We start from the raw sequence: 16,951 nt of genomic DNA on the forward strand, positions 1-16,951 counted from the left end.
CACAGTGCTGGGATGTTCAAAGCTGGAAGAGCCCTGAGGCTAAGAAAGCAGATCTAACAAGGGCATCATGTGCTGAGCCAAGTGGTCCTCAGTTTGTGGGTCTTGACACCCCCCCCCCCCAGGAGTTGAATGACTCTTTCAAAGAGGTCACCTAAGACCATCAGAAAACAGAGAAAGAGAGATTTATATAATTTATAACAGTAGGAAAATTATAGTTATGAAATAGCAGTGAAAATAATTTTATAGTTGGAGGTCACTACAATATGAGGAACTGTTTTAAAAGATGACAGTGTTAGGAAAGGTGAGAGCCACTGTGTTAAAGGGTTCATACTGGAAACCTATATAGATGTCTGTAGGCATAAGGTTATTGTTTAGTTTAAATGCTGATTCCCATAATGCTGGGAGTAAGACAAAATAGCATAGAGGGTTAAGAACAGACTTAAACTGCTCAAGATGGGTTGTGAATCCTTGTATTATAAAAAAGAGTCTCAGTTATGGGTGTGATAGCAGGGCTAAGAAATAAGCTAAGAAAAACGAAAACACATTTTTATAAAAATAAGTTCGACAGATGTCAGTAGGCACAAGAAGGCAGCATGACAGTTCTATTGGCTGGAAATAGTGAAGAATGCTGTATTTGCTCAGGGAAGGTTTCTAGTGCTGGTGACTTGCAAAGCAAACAGCTCAAAGGGACTAACATTGCTGGCAGAACAAACCGGAGAACCAAGCTGGACAAGACAGAGACAACGGTGGAAAGAGGGACTTCTTAGTTCACTAAAATGGAGATGTCAAGAATCACAGCAGTCCCCACACTGAATAGCTGTGCTCCCTGCTACCTAATATTTGGACAGCGTCTTGTGTTGGCTTTGAACTCATAATGTAGCCCTGGATGACAAGCATGATTCCCCTGCTGGGGCGTCTTGAGTGCTGGGATTACCTTGCTTGACAGCAGATTTACATTAACAAATTAAGAATTTGTCACTGAGCTGCTCATTCATCCAGTGTTTGTATCTTTACTAAGTGTGTTATTCACAGCGGCTATTTGGAATTGGTTGTTTTCGTTCTTTTGCACTGGGATCTCAAAATGTGCTGACTCTGTGTCTGGATTTGTTGTCTAGAGATGTTTCAGTCTTTTTTTTTTTTTTTAAAGATTTATTTATTTATTTTACATATGAGTCCTCGATCTACATGTATACCAGAGGGCATCAGATCACATTATAGATGGTTCTGAGCCACCATGTGGTTCCTGGGTGCTGGGAACTGAACTCAGGACCTCTGGACGAGCAGTCAGTGCCCTTAACCACTGAGCCATCTCTCCAGCCTGAGATGTTTCAGTCTTTTCTCACGATTTTGCTTTACTATTTTTTGGGGGATGGGGTGGGGTGTTTCGAGATAAGGTTTCTCTGTGTAGCTTTGACTTCCCTGGACCACCACACTCATCTCTTGCTTTACTCTTGATGTTCACAAAAGTCACTTTATATGCCTAGAAAAGAGAAAATCCGTGCCTGTGGCTCCTAGCCTCTGCACTGCCTCCAGTGTCCTGAGTCAGCTCACGCTGCCCTTCCCTCCACTCTTAAGGCTGGATCCTGACCACACCTCAGGAAAGAATGTCTGAACTAGTCTGAGCAAAGCAAAGTTAATGAGTTCATTAAGTAGGGATAAGAGATAAACGCCTTTTTGTTCAAGCAGTAGACATCTAAGACATGGGTAAAGGCTTCTTCAGAGTTTTGTGTCACGCGTGTTTACCATGACTTTTTATGTTGCATTGCTCAAAAGTTGCAATTTACAACAAAGCCGAAAGTGTAAGCAAAGTTCAAACATGAAGTGAAAAAGAGAATAAGCTGGTCTAAAGAATTAGTGTTTGTGAATGAAACTATGGTGTGTTGTTCAGGGCTAGGGATGAGAATAGTTAATACAGTTCAACTCAAGGCCAGGACACTTTGGCCTTAAGTAAGCATAGGGGTTTTGTTAAATTTGTATTTGGTGAAACTGTCTTAGGTGTCCTGGGCTGACCTTGAATTCTTCTGTGCTTGAGGCTTCCCTTTATCTCTTGATTCTGTTTCATTCTAAGTGTTGAGATGACAGGTTTGAGCACTACACCGCCTGCAATTGGTTGTTTCTGATACCCCCTTTCTTAAATGCATTTAGGAAAACAAGCTCTATCTCTGTAGGCAATTTTGGTATTATCAGTTACGTGGAGGTTTTTTTTTTTACTCTCAGACAGGAAATGTAAAGTAGATTCCAGGGTGAGGGGCATTTCCCTTTCTATGTCCTGGCTCATTTTTTTCCTGGGGCCTCGGGCACTTGGGGAGGCCAGCCTTAACTACACAGCAAGAGCCTTTCTGTTTCTTTTTCTTTTATTTCGAGACAGGGTTTCATTGTGTAGCTCTGGCTGTCCTGGAACGCTCCCTATAGACCAGGCTGGCCTCGAATTCACAAGAGCTTGCCTCTGCCTGCTGAGGACTGGGATTAATAGCGTGCATCACCACAACCCCAAAAACGAAAATAAAAACAAAAAACAAAAAACAAAAACCCCAAACGAAACCAAACCAAACCCTTCAAACCAGCCAAATCAAAATAGCTCTGGCGTGAACCCTCAGCCGGCAAAAGGTAGTGCAATCCGTCTTATTCTCTGTAGCTGGTGATTTGCAGCAGAGATTCTTTACTGTGGCGGAGCCAGCTGGAGAGGCTGCTGAGGGCTGGAGCCTACGGCTGCGGTGGCGGAGTAGTGGGCGGGGTAGCAGGTGTGTTTGTGGAGGGGGAAGGGAGGCGTGACGCATGCGGGGCGGGCGTGACCTCACCCGGCGCCGGACTGGCCGGTAGAGTATAAAGGCCGTCGTCGCTCGTTCACGCAGTTGTTTTTGTCGCGGGGCCAGACTGCCAGGTAAGTTCGCTTCCGGGGCCTGGAGAGCGCGCCTGCGTGCAGGAGCCCTAGGAGACCGGCCTTACTGCCGCTCCTAGAAAGGGCAACGGGAAGCTTAGAAAGCTGTTTGAGTCACTGTTACTCTAGCTTAATTTTGCCGTTAGTTTTTTAGTTTTTGAACCAGAAAAACCTTACTTAGTTTTGCCATTAGGTGGCAGAATTGTGCGGCCGTTTTTCGGTTACTGCTTAGAGTTTATGTGCTGGGGTCTACTTGTGAAAGCAGATTAGAGCGCTGCCGAAGGTAAAGAATTTGAAGTGGGCTCAGCTTAAGATCTTTATAATCTTTGAGATAGTGTGTTGTGATTCAACAACCAGTTTTCACTGACAGAAGAACAAGTGAAGACAAGAAATGGCTCAAGGTAAAATTGCACAATACCACTTACTATTACTAAATTGGTAACTTTTTCACTGCAAGTTTGTACAAACGGTCTCATGTAGGTGTCTGTTCAACAACTCAGTTGACAGTATTTCAAATTTGTTACATACATACACACACGTGTGTGTATGTGTCTCCTGTGGGTCTATTAGGACTTTCTTGGCTTTATTGACTAAACTGTCAGGAAAATCAGCTTTCTTGGAGGCAGAGAGCAAGCTGACACAGAATGAGAGCTGGAGGGTAGTGTCGGGGCTGGAGAGATGGCTCAGAGGTTAAGAGCACTGGCTGCTCTTCCAAAGGTCCCGAGTTCAATTCTCAGCAACCACATGGTGTCCTACAACCATCTATAAGAGATGTCGTGCTCCACCGGTGTTCATGCAGGCAGAACACTGTATACTTATAATAAATAAATAAATCTTTAAAAAAAGATTATCTCTAGCCAGGTGGGTGGCACTGACCTTTAATCCCCGCACTCTGGAAGCAGAGGCAGGCTTGGTCTACTTAATAAGTTCTTGTGTTTAATCTAATCTAATCTAATCTAATCTAATCTATATTAAACCTTGATTCACTCAACAAATGAAACCTGAAGTGGTTATGATTGTATTCAAAGGTTGGAACTAAAGGCTTTCTTCTTCCATCCTGCTTGGCACTTGTACTTGGTAGTATTTTGATTATTCTGAGCCTATCATGACAGTACTATGTAATTTTGTAGTTGTCATCTAAGGTAGACAGTTCTGGAACACTGCGAATAATTTATTCAAGACTAAAATGTATTGAGACTCTCAATGGAGAATAATAGTAACCCCTTAAAATGTTAATCTTTCTTCTTCTTCTTCTTCTTCTTCTTCTTCTTCTTCTTCTTCTTCTTCTTCTTCTTCTTCTCTACTCTTCTTCCTCCTCCTCCTTCTTCATTTTCAAGACAGAGTTTCTTTGTATAGACTTAGCTGTTCTGGACTCACTTTGTAGACCAGGCTGGCCTTGAACTCATAGAGATCCTCCTGCCTCTGCCTCCCAAGTGCTGGGATTACAGGTGTGTGCCACTGTGCTCGGTGTAAACTCTAATTTTGGTAAACATAATTCATGGGTTATAATACTCTAAAGGTGGAGGAGCTAACACAGGAATAGACTGAGAACTCTCATTCTAAATCTAAGTCTCATCTCTTGTGGTTGTGACCCTTTAAAAGGGTCATTTAGGGGCTGGGGAGATGGGTCAGACACTTGATTGTCTTGTAGAGGACCAGGTTATTTCTCAGCACTCATGTGACCCAACCACCTGTAACTCCAGTTCCAGGAATCTTTTTGGACTCTAAGGTACCAGGCACATATGTAGTGCACAAATTCTATGCAAACCAAACACTCCTACACACCCCTACCCCCACCACCACACTTTACACTTATGAATACATGAGACACACATTCAAATTAAAAGTGAGAAGAAAACAGTTAAATGTGCAAACCTGGATTAGAAGGTTTAGACTGTACAGCTATAAGTGGGGAACTATTTATTAAAGAAGTACCACCCGTGTCTCCATACATAGCATTGTCTTCACCTAACGAGGACATCATGTGGAAGAACTGGAAACGGTGGCTCAAGGTCATAGTGCTAAGTGGCTAACGGTTTCTCAGTCAAGGTCTCCTCACTGGAAAGTGATTGTCAGTTTCGGTACTGTTTTCTGCATTCAGCAGGTGAAGTTTTTAAGGTCTCAGTCACTCAGCAAAACCTCCTAACTGCAGTAGCAATCAGTAAAAGAGTGCCTATTGAGCTCCTCTAATCCCAGCACTTGAGAAGCAGAGGCAGGTGAATTGCTGTGAGTTATCGGCCAACCTGGTCTGGTATAGAGTTCCAGGCCAGCAAGGGCAATGTAGAGATCCTGTCCCCAAACCCACAAACAGTAACATAGTGTGTAGGGCAGAGGTCAGTTCTCATGTACAGATACCCTGCTCCTCAGTGCAGCCTTCTATGTGGAGTTGTTTATGACGGCCTTATAAGAAATTGTGAGTAGGCAGCCAGCAGCTGGGGGACATGCCTATAACCCAAGATGGGAGGCTGAGATAGGGTTGTGAATTTTAACAAGATGATTTTTTTTTGAAAGATAGTAAAACTGTAACTGTGGTAAACTCAAATCTTATAACTTCTCATTGCTGACAGGAAAAACCAACTGGGGATTTTTTTTCTTTTTTCTTTTTTCTTTTAAATCTTGTTGAGACAGTCTCATATTGTAGCCCAGGATGTCTTGGAATTCACCATGTAACTCAGACTGGCCTTGAACTCTCTGCAATCTTGCCTCAGCTTCCTGACTACTGAGAGCAGTCATGAGCCCCTGTGTGTTTTGTCCATGTCCACTCCTGGTCAGTTGAAGATGCTTGTGGTCGGATTTCAAAGATTCCTGTTAAGGATCTAGTAGGATCGTCTGCTCTACTTGTATTTGAGTGTTTTTGGCTTGTCTAGAGTTGTGGGGTTTCCACACTGGGAAGCAGTATTTTAATTAAAAATTTCATAGAGCCAGGCATTGTAGCATTCTATACAAGTGAGGACTTAGTTGAGAAGTTTGGCCCAGGTAAGGTCATTTGGGAAGAGAGCTACAGGGGTCTTGCATGGCTAACTTTTAGTGCAGTGTGGAATACCTCATGGTAATGGGTGACACTCGGTATCCCAAACCTTCTAATATTACTTTGCTGGCAGGCTTTTTTCAAAGACCCTACAGTGTGTGCCCAATACACTTGAAGCCCACTTACAAGATAAGATGTAAACAGATTCATACAGCTGATGTTTCCAGGGTTAGGCAAAATTCCACAAGGGCTTCTGACAAATGCAATTGAGGAAACCCTTTTTCTGTAAGTCATTGTGGATAAACACACTGAGGTAACAGACTTAGCAAGTGGGAAGTTAGAAAACTTCCTGAACTTTGAGCTTTTGGTAGGAACTCAGAAGTTCCTCCATCTGAGTCCTTGCTGAAGTGGGTAAGAAAGCCTCCTGAGCTTTATCTTCCTATAAGTTTCTTCTTAATTTTTAAAAAAATTATTTTATGTGTATGGGTATTTTTTTCTGCATTTATGTCTCTGTACCACTTGCATGGCTAGTGTCTAAGGACCCCCTGAGACAATAGTTACAGACCATTGTGAACCACCATGTGGATGCTGGAAAATGTACCCTGGTCCTCTGGAAGAGCAGCAGGTCCTTTAACTATCAAGCTACTCTCCAGCACCTCCCCCTCCCTAACAGTTTAGTTCTGAGGTTATTGGCCCTGTCCAGCTTTCAGCCTGATGTGAAACCTAGTCTTGGGGATGCTGTGCCAGTCCAAAATGCCCCTTTGCCTCAAATGAGCAGCCAGCCACTGTGACTCCACTGAGCCGGATGCTGCTACTGAGCCTAAAGCAGGCTTCTTTGAAGTAATTGCCTTCAGGACTTTTAGGACTTTTGGGGTTCTTCTGAAGTCTAAATTCTATTAGACAGGTCTCCAAATGTTGGAAGGTAGTAATCATGTCCTTGCAGAGTTGCTTATCTAGGCGAAACAGCCTTCCTGTTTGGAGATTCCCCCACCCCCCCACCCCATGGTTTTGAGGCCTCCTTCCTTTTTCTAAATGTCTCCAGATGTTACTCAGAAATAATTTCTAGCCTAATAATCATAGGACCGAGTAGCCTTGTGACAAATGCATTCAATTAAATTTACTGAATACCCAATAGAGTATAGAATTTGCTTTCAACAAGCATTCTCTCTCTCTCTCTCTCTCTCTCTCTCTCTCTCTCTCTCTCTCTCTCTCAGATAATTCTCTTCAAGCTGTCTTCATCCTTCAAGTGCAGACAATTTCTATTTGCTTTATTAGGTTTAAAGTACATGGAAATAGTTTCGGAGTTTGTTTCTGTGACAGGTCTATCATCTTGTTTCTAACATCTGCCTTTTATGTTTCAATCCCAGTAATAGAGAAAACAGGCATTTGTTTAAAACAAACAAAACCAGAGCCACCTCGAACAGGTCTGGTTACCTCTTTTGGGCTGTGACTATCCTTGGCTTTACTTGCTGTGTAGCTGAGGATGGGCAATCAGACGACCTTGGGTGTCTGGTCTTCTGCCTCTACCTCAGGAGTGCAGGGTCACAGGCACGGGCCTCCACATCAGGCTTATATAGTGCTGAGCATCAAACCGAGGGCTTCGTGCATGCCAGGCAAACACTCTGTGCTTGATTTTTCTGTGTTTATAAACCTTACCTTAATTCTAAATCTCTCCAAGATAAACACCAGATTGTTCTTGCCGTGAGCTTTGTCAAACCCGCTTCATCACTTTACTGACACCCTTCTTTTGTTTATCTCATTATAGCGCTTGCTTTTCTTTCCACTTGTGCTTGTCTCCTAGTCCTATTAGGGAACCCTCAGTACTTACCCACACCAAATTCTTTTTTAGAAATCTCTTTTATACCTAAATTACATGAAACTATTTTGTCATATTTATTCTCAGAAAAGTTTTCTAACTATCTGTTGAAAAAAAGTTTTTTTTGTATGTGTGTCAGCCTGTCCAGTTATATGGATATCCAAGGCGTTAGATCCCCTGGAACTGTAGTCAGGTTGTTGTAAGCCACCTAGGTGGGTGCTGGGAACTCTTAACTACAGAGAAGTCTGTAGCTCCTATGATAACATTTTTAACCTCCCCACCTCAATATCTCCTTTACACATTCAGGTACATGCAGCTCTGAGTAGGGTTTCAACTAAAGCTCTACCAAAGTATTGGTCAGCAGCTGCTGTTCAGCATAATCATGGGTCCTCTAGTACCTCTCAGTCTAAACCTTAGATCAATAAATGCCTCATGACTTCATGTGTGTTACGAACAGAACTTTTCAGTCTTTTAAAAGTATCTTTGGGGTTGGGGATTTAGCGTAGTAGTGGAGCACTTGCCTAGCAAGCACAAGCCGTTGGGTTAGGTCCTCAGCGCTGAAAAAAAAAAATCTTTATAAACTTTACTATAAAATACTTGCAAATATCCAAAATTACACATCAAAATTAATCATACCCAAAGTCTACATTATTTTTTGAAAAGACTTATTTATCAATATGTATATACAGTACTCTGCTTGCATGTGCGCATGCATGACAGAAGAGGGCATTAGATTGTGTTAAGATGGTTGGGAGCTACCATGTGGATGCTGGGAATTGACTGCTCTGGAAGAGCAGCCAGTGCTCTTAACCTCTGAGCCATCTCTCCAGCTCATCTACATTATTATTTTTTTTTTTTTTTTGGTTTTTCAAGACAGGGTTTCTCTGTGTACCCTTGGCCATCCTGGACTCACTTTGTAGACCAGGCTGGCCTCGAACTCACAGCGATCCGCCTACCTCTGCCTCCCGAGTGCTGGGATTAAAGGCGTGCGCCACCACGTCCGGCTCTCATCTACATTATTTTTAATGAACAGTTTGAATAGCAATTCTGAAGCAATGGAGCATCACATTGGATTTTATACTTTCACTATCACATTTTTTTTATTCATGTTATCACCAAAACAAACAAAAATCCATGACAGAATTAGAACCAGAAGAACAGTTAGCAAGTCCATTTTTGTTGTCACCATTATTCTCTTACAGTGGTAGGATAAAGCCCAAGGAGTCACATGTGGTAGGAGAGTCACTTGTACATTGTGCCACATCTGTAGTCCGGAAACTAATCTTTGGTGCTTTTGTTTTAGTTTTGTTGTTTTTGAGACACAGACTCAAAACCAGTGCTATGTATCCCTGCTTGCTGTGATCTCCTCCCTCACCCAGTGCTGGAATTACAGCCAAGTAGTATCAAACATGGCTTAATGTTCTTTTAACATATTCACCAGCGTGTATGTGTTCTGTTAATTCAGGACCACTGGTGGGTTTTATCAGATACATGTGTTCACGTGTAGATTGTCCCCAAAATAGTTAGAGAGCATGTGTGCTTTCTCTCTCTCTGCTTATTTTGAGATAGAGTTTCTCCCTGTAGCTTTGGCTGACCTGGAACTCTTCTCTATAGATCAGGCTGGCTCCGAACTCACAGAGATCCACTTGCCTCTGCCTCTTGAGTGCTGTGATTAAAGACGTGCATTACTGCCAGGCTAGAATTTTCTAGTAGAAAGAGGCTGGGAAGGGAAGGAAGGCATTATGTATTAAGAGTACATGTGTAGGAAACCACCGAGTTGTTAGTAATGAGAACTGGTTGCAGTAACCTTTTGAGCCATGATTGAAAGATGATTTAGGATTGTAATTATGGTGTTTGGATTTCTTTCTTTTAAAGGAACACTGAGAAGAATGAATATGTCCCTGGAACAGAGTGGCTGCTACAGTAATAGAGAAACACTTTTGAGGTGCAGTGATGCACGGCGGGAGCTGGAGCTTGCTATTGGTGGAGTACTCCGGGCTGAACAGCAAATTAAGGATAACTTACGAGAGGTGTGCTATTGCGCTTTTCTCTTCCTTGATCTCGTTGTATCACAAGGCTGGCTGGAGCACAGCAAAGGACTTAATTTGTCAGTGTCTCCCAGAGTTTGAGCCCATGTCCTGCATGGTCTTAACTCTAATCCTCTGCCTGATGTGTTGGAGCTTTTGATCCCACAGGGAAATAAGTCATGCTGGAAGAATCTGAGACTCTACTTGGAAAATGCCATTCAGCATGTGTTTAGATTGCTCCTTTGTGTGGTTCTTGTACCCAGTCATGCAGAGTAACAAAGACAGAGTGAGCAGTATTCTGCTTAGATGTGTTTTATGTTGTTTTGTTTGTTTTTGAGACAGGGTCTCTACATAGCTCTGACTGTCTCTGTATAGACCAGATTAGCCTTGAATTCACAGAGGTCTGCCTGCATCTGTCTCCCCAGTGCTGGGATTAAAAGCATGTGCCTCAATGCCCAGCATAGCTGCACTTTTTTGATACATAAAAAATGGCATTTCATTATGTCTCCATTTAGCTTGTTGGTAGCATGATTTAAATGGTAGCTTCTAAATGATTTTGTCATTCTGGATGTCAAAATAAAAACTGTTACTTCCAATAGCATTCTGCTTAGAAAACAGCTTCTTCTAAAGGGGAACTTGTAGGATATACTTATGTGGATGCCTGTGTGATTTATAGTTTTGAAGTTTTCCCTCAAAATGTTTGCATACAGATAAAGTGTGAGCCATTATACTATCCACCCTAATGGTCTCCTCGCCTTCTGGTTTACTATAAAAGACTACTTATTCCATGGATGTGGGAAAAAGGACATAGACCAGCCTCATTGTCTGTCTGCTCTGCCTCTCTTCCTTTCTCTTTGTTTTTCAAGACAAGTTTCTCTGTGTAGCCTTGGCTGTCCTGGAACTCTATCTGTAGACCAGGCTGGCCTCCAGCTTATAGAGATGGACTGCCTCTGCCTTCCTAGTGCCGGGATTAATGGTGTGTGCCACCAGGTCTATCAGTGATAAACTTGTAAGGCTGTATATTAAAGTTGTATGGAAAGCTGAGGGGGATTAGTAGCCCTGACATATCTCTTTCTTTTTATTGCTGATACCCAAAATAAGCCTGATCTCTCAGAAGGAGGAGTGAAGGAGTTTTGAAGTTAGCTATACCTTTTTGGCTCGGATTCTTTAACTAGGATTTATAGGACTTCATGGGATCACTGAAATTGTAGGCAAGGTTTTGAGTATATGCTGAAATGGGGAGACCCTTCATAGTTGTCATAGTAAAAGACCCTGAAAAGTTTAAGAACATAAGCATTGTATGGAGTCATTCTTTGGCTTCTAACACTAGTTTATGTTACTATGCATTTCCTAGGTAAAAGCTCAAATTCACAGTTGCATAAGTCGCCACCTGGAATGCCTTCGGAGCCGTGAGGTGTGGCTCAACGAACAGGTAGATCTTATCTATCAGCTGAAAGAGGAGACGTTGCAGCAACAGGCTCATCAGCTTTATTGGGTAAGGTGGTGGCTAGAATTGACTTGAGTATGCTTTGGAGATTCCAGAGAATGTTTTCTTTGCCTTGAATTACTAATATGGCAGATAAAAGTTCAATCTAAAATGTTATATATTATTTTGGATATACCCAGTACTTTAATATCTTTGTGATGAGATAGCTTCATTTTTCTTGTAGTTAATGGGCCAATTCAATTGTCTTATTCATCAACTGGAGTATACGCAGAACAAAGATCTTGCCAATCAAGTCTCTCTGTGCTTGGAGAGGTAAAGACTTTTCACTTATTTTGACTTTGGTCTACACTAGTAGGCATAAAGCAAGTCAGATTTGTAATGCATTGCATGTGTTGGATTTAACTCAACTTTCTATTCTTATGTAAAACCATCCTACTTTTTTGTATATAATGTTACACTTGCTGATACTGGTATTCCTTGGAAAATACCTAAACTTTATCATTTTCGTAGACTGGGCAGTTTGGCTCTTAAGCCTGAAGATTCAACTGTCCTACTCTTCGAAGCAGACACATCTGCTTTGCGCCAGACCATCACCACATTTGGATCCCTCAAGACCATTGTAAGTAATGTTAATTTCAACTATTTCATAGGGCTCTTTTCAAGTCTGTAGCTCATGGATGGGGGCTTGCTAGAGGCAGTGGCTGACTAAGTCAGAGCAGTAGGTTGGCAGTTTGGGGATTGTCATTGACTCATTGAGAATACTTAGAGCTCTCCTGTCTTCAAACATATTTTGACACACTTAAAAATAAATGTTATGGTTTGAATGACTTTTAATAAAGAGCTGAGTATAGCTTTATGTGGGTCTTGCCAAATAGGGAAGATTTCTTATGATGACATGGATAATGCAAACTGATCATTACCCCATAGGTGGTTGGATTTATGGTGACCAGTACTTCAATGAAAATAGAATGCTTTCCTCAATAATTTTGAAATTTAGAATTATCTTCTTCTATCTATCTATCACTTTCTTCTTCTTCTTTTTTTTGATAGGAAAGTATAGCACAAATAACACAATTCTCTTTTTATAGCAAATTCCGGAGCACCTGATGGCCCATGGTAGCTCTTCCAATATTGGGCCTTTCCTAGAAAAAAGAGGTTATAATCAGGTGCCAGAGCAGGTAAAGTACAGTTTTGTTTCTGGTAATTGAGTCATTACTTTATTACTTCTTTTTTGTCACTATATCTATATCTTTATCTGTCTGTCTGTCTATCTATCTATCTATATCTCACTGTTTATCTGTGAAAAGCATCCACTTCTGTCCCTTTCTTGAAGCACTGAATTTCAAATAGTTTGGTTGTTTTATAGATTTAATGAGAAAAACATTGCTACTGACGTTGGTTCTTCCATGGAGAGTCTCTAATTCAGAGATGTATTTGTAAAAGCAAATGAATAAAAGATTGAAGACATCTGAGTTTAAAAATACTCTAGCAGTCAGCTGTGTTGTTTTGAGACAGGCTCTACCAGTCTGACTTACAACTAGTTATGTAGCCCAAGCTGGCTTCAACTTGGAAACCTCCTGCCTTGGCCTCCCAGAGTGCTGAGATTGTAGGTGTGCACCACCATCCTCGTCTTGTTTTATAATTGTGAAAATTGGGATTGTTAAGATGGCTCAAGTTCCCCCCCTTAAAAAGAACAAACTAACAACAACAAAAACAAATTTAAGAAAGAGCTGGGTGTGGTGACACACGTCTGTAATCCCAGCACTTAGGTAGGCAGAGATAGGTGGATCTCTGCAAGTTCCGAGGCCAGCCTGGTCTACAAAGTGAGTCCAGGACAGCCAAGGCTACACAGAGAAACCCTGTCTCAGGGAAGAAAAAAAAAAAGAAAAAAAAAAAAAACCAAAATGGCTCAAGTTACCTGAGTAACTTGTGGAACCTGTGTAATGATGGAAGGAGAGATGTACCTCCACAAAGTTTCTCTTTGACCTCCATACACATGCCATAGCATGCGTGCACTGTCACACACAATACATTTTAAATATTGTATTTGTGTATGTATGGCAGGGATGGACAGGCCACAGTGCCTGTGTGGAGGTCAGAGGACCATGTGGATCCAGGGGATTAAACTCAGGTCAGTCATGCTTGGTGGCAAGTGTCCTTACCTGCTGATCCATCTCAGCAGCCCAGTAAGAAAAACATAAAAATTATTGAGGCTGGAGAAAGCATGTAACTTTTAAGGTTAGTAGTAATATTAGAGTGCTCGGGCCTCCTGTTTCTGGTAAATTTTCTCTTGCATTTGATACTGCCTTGTTAAGCAGCTAGGTGTTTCTTTTTTTTTATTTTTTTATTTTTTATGGTTTGTAGAAGCCAGCATCGAGCGGCACAGCTGTTTCTCTAAGTGAATGGCTTCTTGTAAGCAAACCTGCTATTGGTCATCAGGCTCCTTATGTACCCAGTACCAACCCACAGGACTGGCTCACCCCAAAGCAGACCTTGGAGAACAGTCAGGTGTGTGGCTGCTTTTATTGTTTCTGAGGTACACTGGGTTAACAGTAGTTTATATTTCAGTGTTATCTAGATGTGCATGCCTTTAACCTTTAATACTACAATAGTGAAAGTACTTCACTATAGGAAGTTTAGAAAGAAAATCTTGCAAAATACATGTCAATAGTCCCAAGTGAAATGACATCAAGACAACTTTGTTAACAGTATTTTCTGTACATACATGTAAGTAAAAAATCATTCTGTGCTGAGCGGTGGCAGTGCATGCCTTTAATCCCAGTACTTGGGAGGCGGAGGCAGGTGTATACTCTGTTGAGTTTGAGGCTAGTCTAGTTTACAGAGTGAGTTCCAGGATAGCCAAGGCTTGCAGAGAGAGATTCTGTCTCAAAAAAACCAAAAAGTCATTCTGTAATTTGTTTTGGTAAGTATATAATGTTTGATTACAAACAATTCAACTGACTAAAACTTAAGATTCTGTTCCCTAAATATTTAGGAGCTATTGTTTCCTGAGAGTAAATCCCTAGGTTACTGTTCTGTCTACCTGCTCTTTTAAAGACTTTTGATACATTGTGCCAATATAGCTTTTTAGGAAGTTAATGATTGATACTCTTATCAGTGGGCTATTCACCACCAACTTACTTTTTCTATATGCCGTGGACCTGTACATGCCTTGGAGACCAGGTCCAACGCAACTCGTAAAAGAAAACATTTAATTGGGCAATTGCTTACAATCTCAGAAGGGAGTTCTTAAGTTCATGACCTGTCATGGCAGGGAGTGTGGCAGCAGGCAGGCAGTAGCTGAGTTTGCATCTTACTTGCCAGTTGGAGGCAGAGACAGATGAACACTGGACCTGGCTGGCATGAGCTTCTGAAACATCAGTGCCTACACCCACTGATGCACCTCAACTGCCCGCCACCTGGAAACCAGACACTCAGCTATCTACCCCAGCGTGGCCATTCTCAGTCACACTGCCTCAGCCACCAGCCTAGTGGTAGTTGTTCTTTTGATTTTCAAGGAGTATCAATCTTGCTTTTGAAGTAGTTGAATATTTTTATGTTTGTTAGATTTTTCTGACCTATGCATCACACAGGCATTATATTAAGAATACTAGTTCTCTTTTCTACAATTTAGTACAATGCTACAAATACTTTAGTTTCCATTTCATACTTATAACAGAAAATGGAATTTTCATGTAAATGTTTATTTTAGCATTTCCCCCCAATAAAACATTAATTTTGGGTACTTCTTGTATGTTTAGACTTCTACCAGAGCCTGCAGTTTCTTCAGCAATGCCTGGGGCAATCTAAAAGGCTTAGAAAACTGGCTCCTCAATAGTCATCAACAAGAAATTCCTGAAAAACCAAGTTCCTCAAAGTGTAACAGCCACTGTAGCACCAGCTCTTTCTCTACTGAAGTTGAAAAGGTTGAAGATGTAGAGCTCCTTGGTCAAGATGAGCTGGATCTGTCTGATTGGCTGGTGACTCCCCAGGACCCCTGTGATCTGGAGAAGCCTGAAAATGGCAGCTGCGACACCAGTGAGAAGTTTAAACTCTTATTCCAGGTGTTCAAAGAGCCCTACAATGTGAATGATTGGCTTGTCAAGCCTGACTCCTGTACCAACTGTCAGGGCAACCAGCCCAGAGGTGTGGAGATTGAGAACCTGGGCAATCTGAAATGCCTGAATGACCACTTGGAAGCCAAAAAACCACCAGCAGTCCCCAGTGTAAGCACTGAAGCTTGGCTTGTCCAGAACCATCAGGACTCATGTAAAGTACAGGAAGTATGCAAAGCCAACGAGCCCTGCACAAGCTTTGCAGAGTGTGTATGTGATGACAACTGTGAGAAGGAAGCTGTGTATAAATGGCTTCTGAAGAAAGAAGGAAAGGACAAGAATGGAATGCCTATGGAACCCAAGGCTGAGCCTGAGAAACACAAAGAGTCCCTGAATCAGTGGCTCTGCCCCTCCAGAAATGAGCTAACAGAACCAGCTGAGGCACCTAAGGCAATGGCTCCTGCTAGAATTGCTGATACTTTCCAAGTCATAAAGAACACTTCCCTGTCAGAGTGGCTTATTGGGCCCACATGCAAAGGAGGTCCTAAGGTAGTGCCTAGCTCTGAGGAGAGAGCTGTCAAAGAACCGCCTAAAAGCTCTGTGGCCTCTTCCTGGTGTTCTTTTAACACTGCTGACTGGGTCTTACCAAGAAAGAAAGTTGGAAACCCCAGCCATTTCTCCTCTGGAGAAGATAAGTGGCTACTCCGAAAGAAGGCACAGGTGAGCAGACAACAAAATTTGCCCTGTTTGAATCTACTTTAATTTCTACTAAAGTTGGCTGAGGTAGTAATTTTCCCAAGTCACACTTTGTGAAGTTCTCAGGTCCTTGGCCTTCATGCTGCAATAAGGAAGAAAATCCAGCCTATTTTGTTAGAACAGTTGCTGCCTTTGTTCTTGAAAAAGACAATACTTTGTTCTTTACATCTGATTGGGAGTTTAGTCCCATATCCCCTGGTAGTCATCTTCTTTTTTATCTTGTAGGAAGTATTTCTTAATTCACCCCTACAAGAAGAACGGAACTTTCGCGCAGACTGCTATGGCCTCCCGACAGTTTGTGATCTCTTTGCCTGTATGCAGCTGCAAGTTGATAAAGATAAATGGCTGTATAGAACTCCTCTACAGGTGAGTGCCTGCCCCAGCGGACAGACTCAGGCTGTACAAACTCCTCTACAGCAAGTACCTGCACCAGTGTTGTTATTAAAGTGGCTCATAATGTTTTCTTCTTACCAACTTATGCTTCCCCCCGAACCACATCCCTGTTAATCTGTACAAGAATACAAGTACCTTAAATTTAAGGTATCATTACATGCTAGCAAAATAAAGATGCCTGACAGGCTTTTGAGTTCAAGGACTCTTGACCCCCAGATAGAACCACATCATAGCACATATGCCCCCATATGCGACACACACACAATAAACTTAAAAAAAAATTGAACCTTATCTGCCCACAATTTTCTTATCCCCTCATGAATTGTGGTGGCTTAAGACCTGAGTCCATTTCAAGGTGGGAAGAATTTTGCTGTCAGCCATAAACTGACACGTGTGTGGGCTTTTCTTTACAGATGTGAAAGGATGGACTACTAGAACTAGCAGCTCTCCTGCAGATTACCGCACACCTTTGAGCTGAGTGACTGCGACTTGCCAACCATTGTGTATTCCAGGCCTGACTAGTCAGCTTAGTTCCTTTCCTGCTTAGTTTTGAACTAGTGAAATCATAAATTATGAGTTAGTCTGTGAAAGAGGCTTGATGGTAAGGCGAT

The 16,951-nt window shown here is 42.0% G+C and overlaps 1 protein-coding gene across 1 annotated transcript; it reads left to right on the forward strand.

Moving 5' to 3' along the window:
* The first annotated feature begins 2,785 nt into the window (after positions 1–2,785).
* Positions 2,786–16,759, forward strand: Ncoa4 (nuclear receptor coactivator 4). Its single transcript, XM_051143328.1, has 10 exons — positions 2,786–2,881; positions 9,538–9,692; positions 11,044–11,184; positions 11,360–11,448; positions 11,647–11,755; positions 12,225–12,314; positions 13,501–13,644; positions 14,898–15,911; positions 16,173–16,367; positions 16,754–16,759. Exons 2-10 carry the CDS (start codon positions 9,552–9,554, stop codon positions 16,757–16,759), a joined length of 1,929 nt encoding a protein of 642 aa, XP_050999285.1. The 5' UTR covers positions 2,786–2,881; positions 9,538–9,551.
* The last annotated feature ends 192 nt before the right edge of the window (positions 16,760–16,951 follow it).

The sequence above is a fragment of the Acomys russatus genome, chromosome 3 (genome assembly GCF_903995435.1).
Source record: "Acomys russatus chromosome 3, mAcoRus1.1, whole genome shotgun sequence".
Taxonomy (NCBI): Eukaryota; Metazoa; Chordata; class Mammalia; order Rodentia; family Muridae; genus Acomys; species Acomys russatus.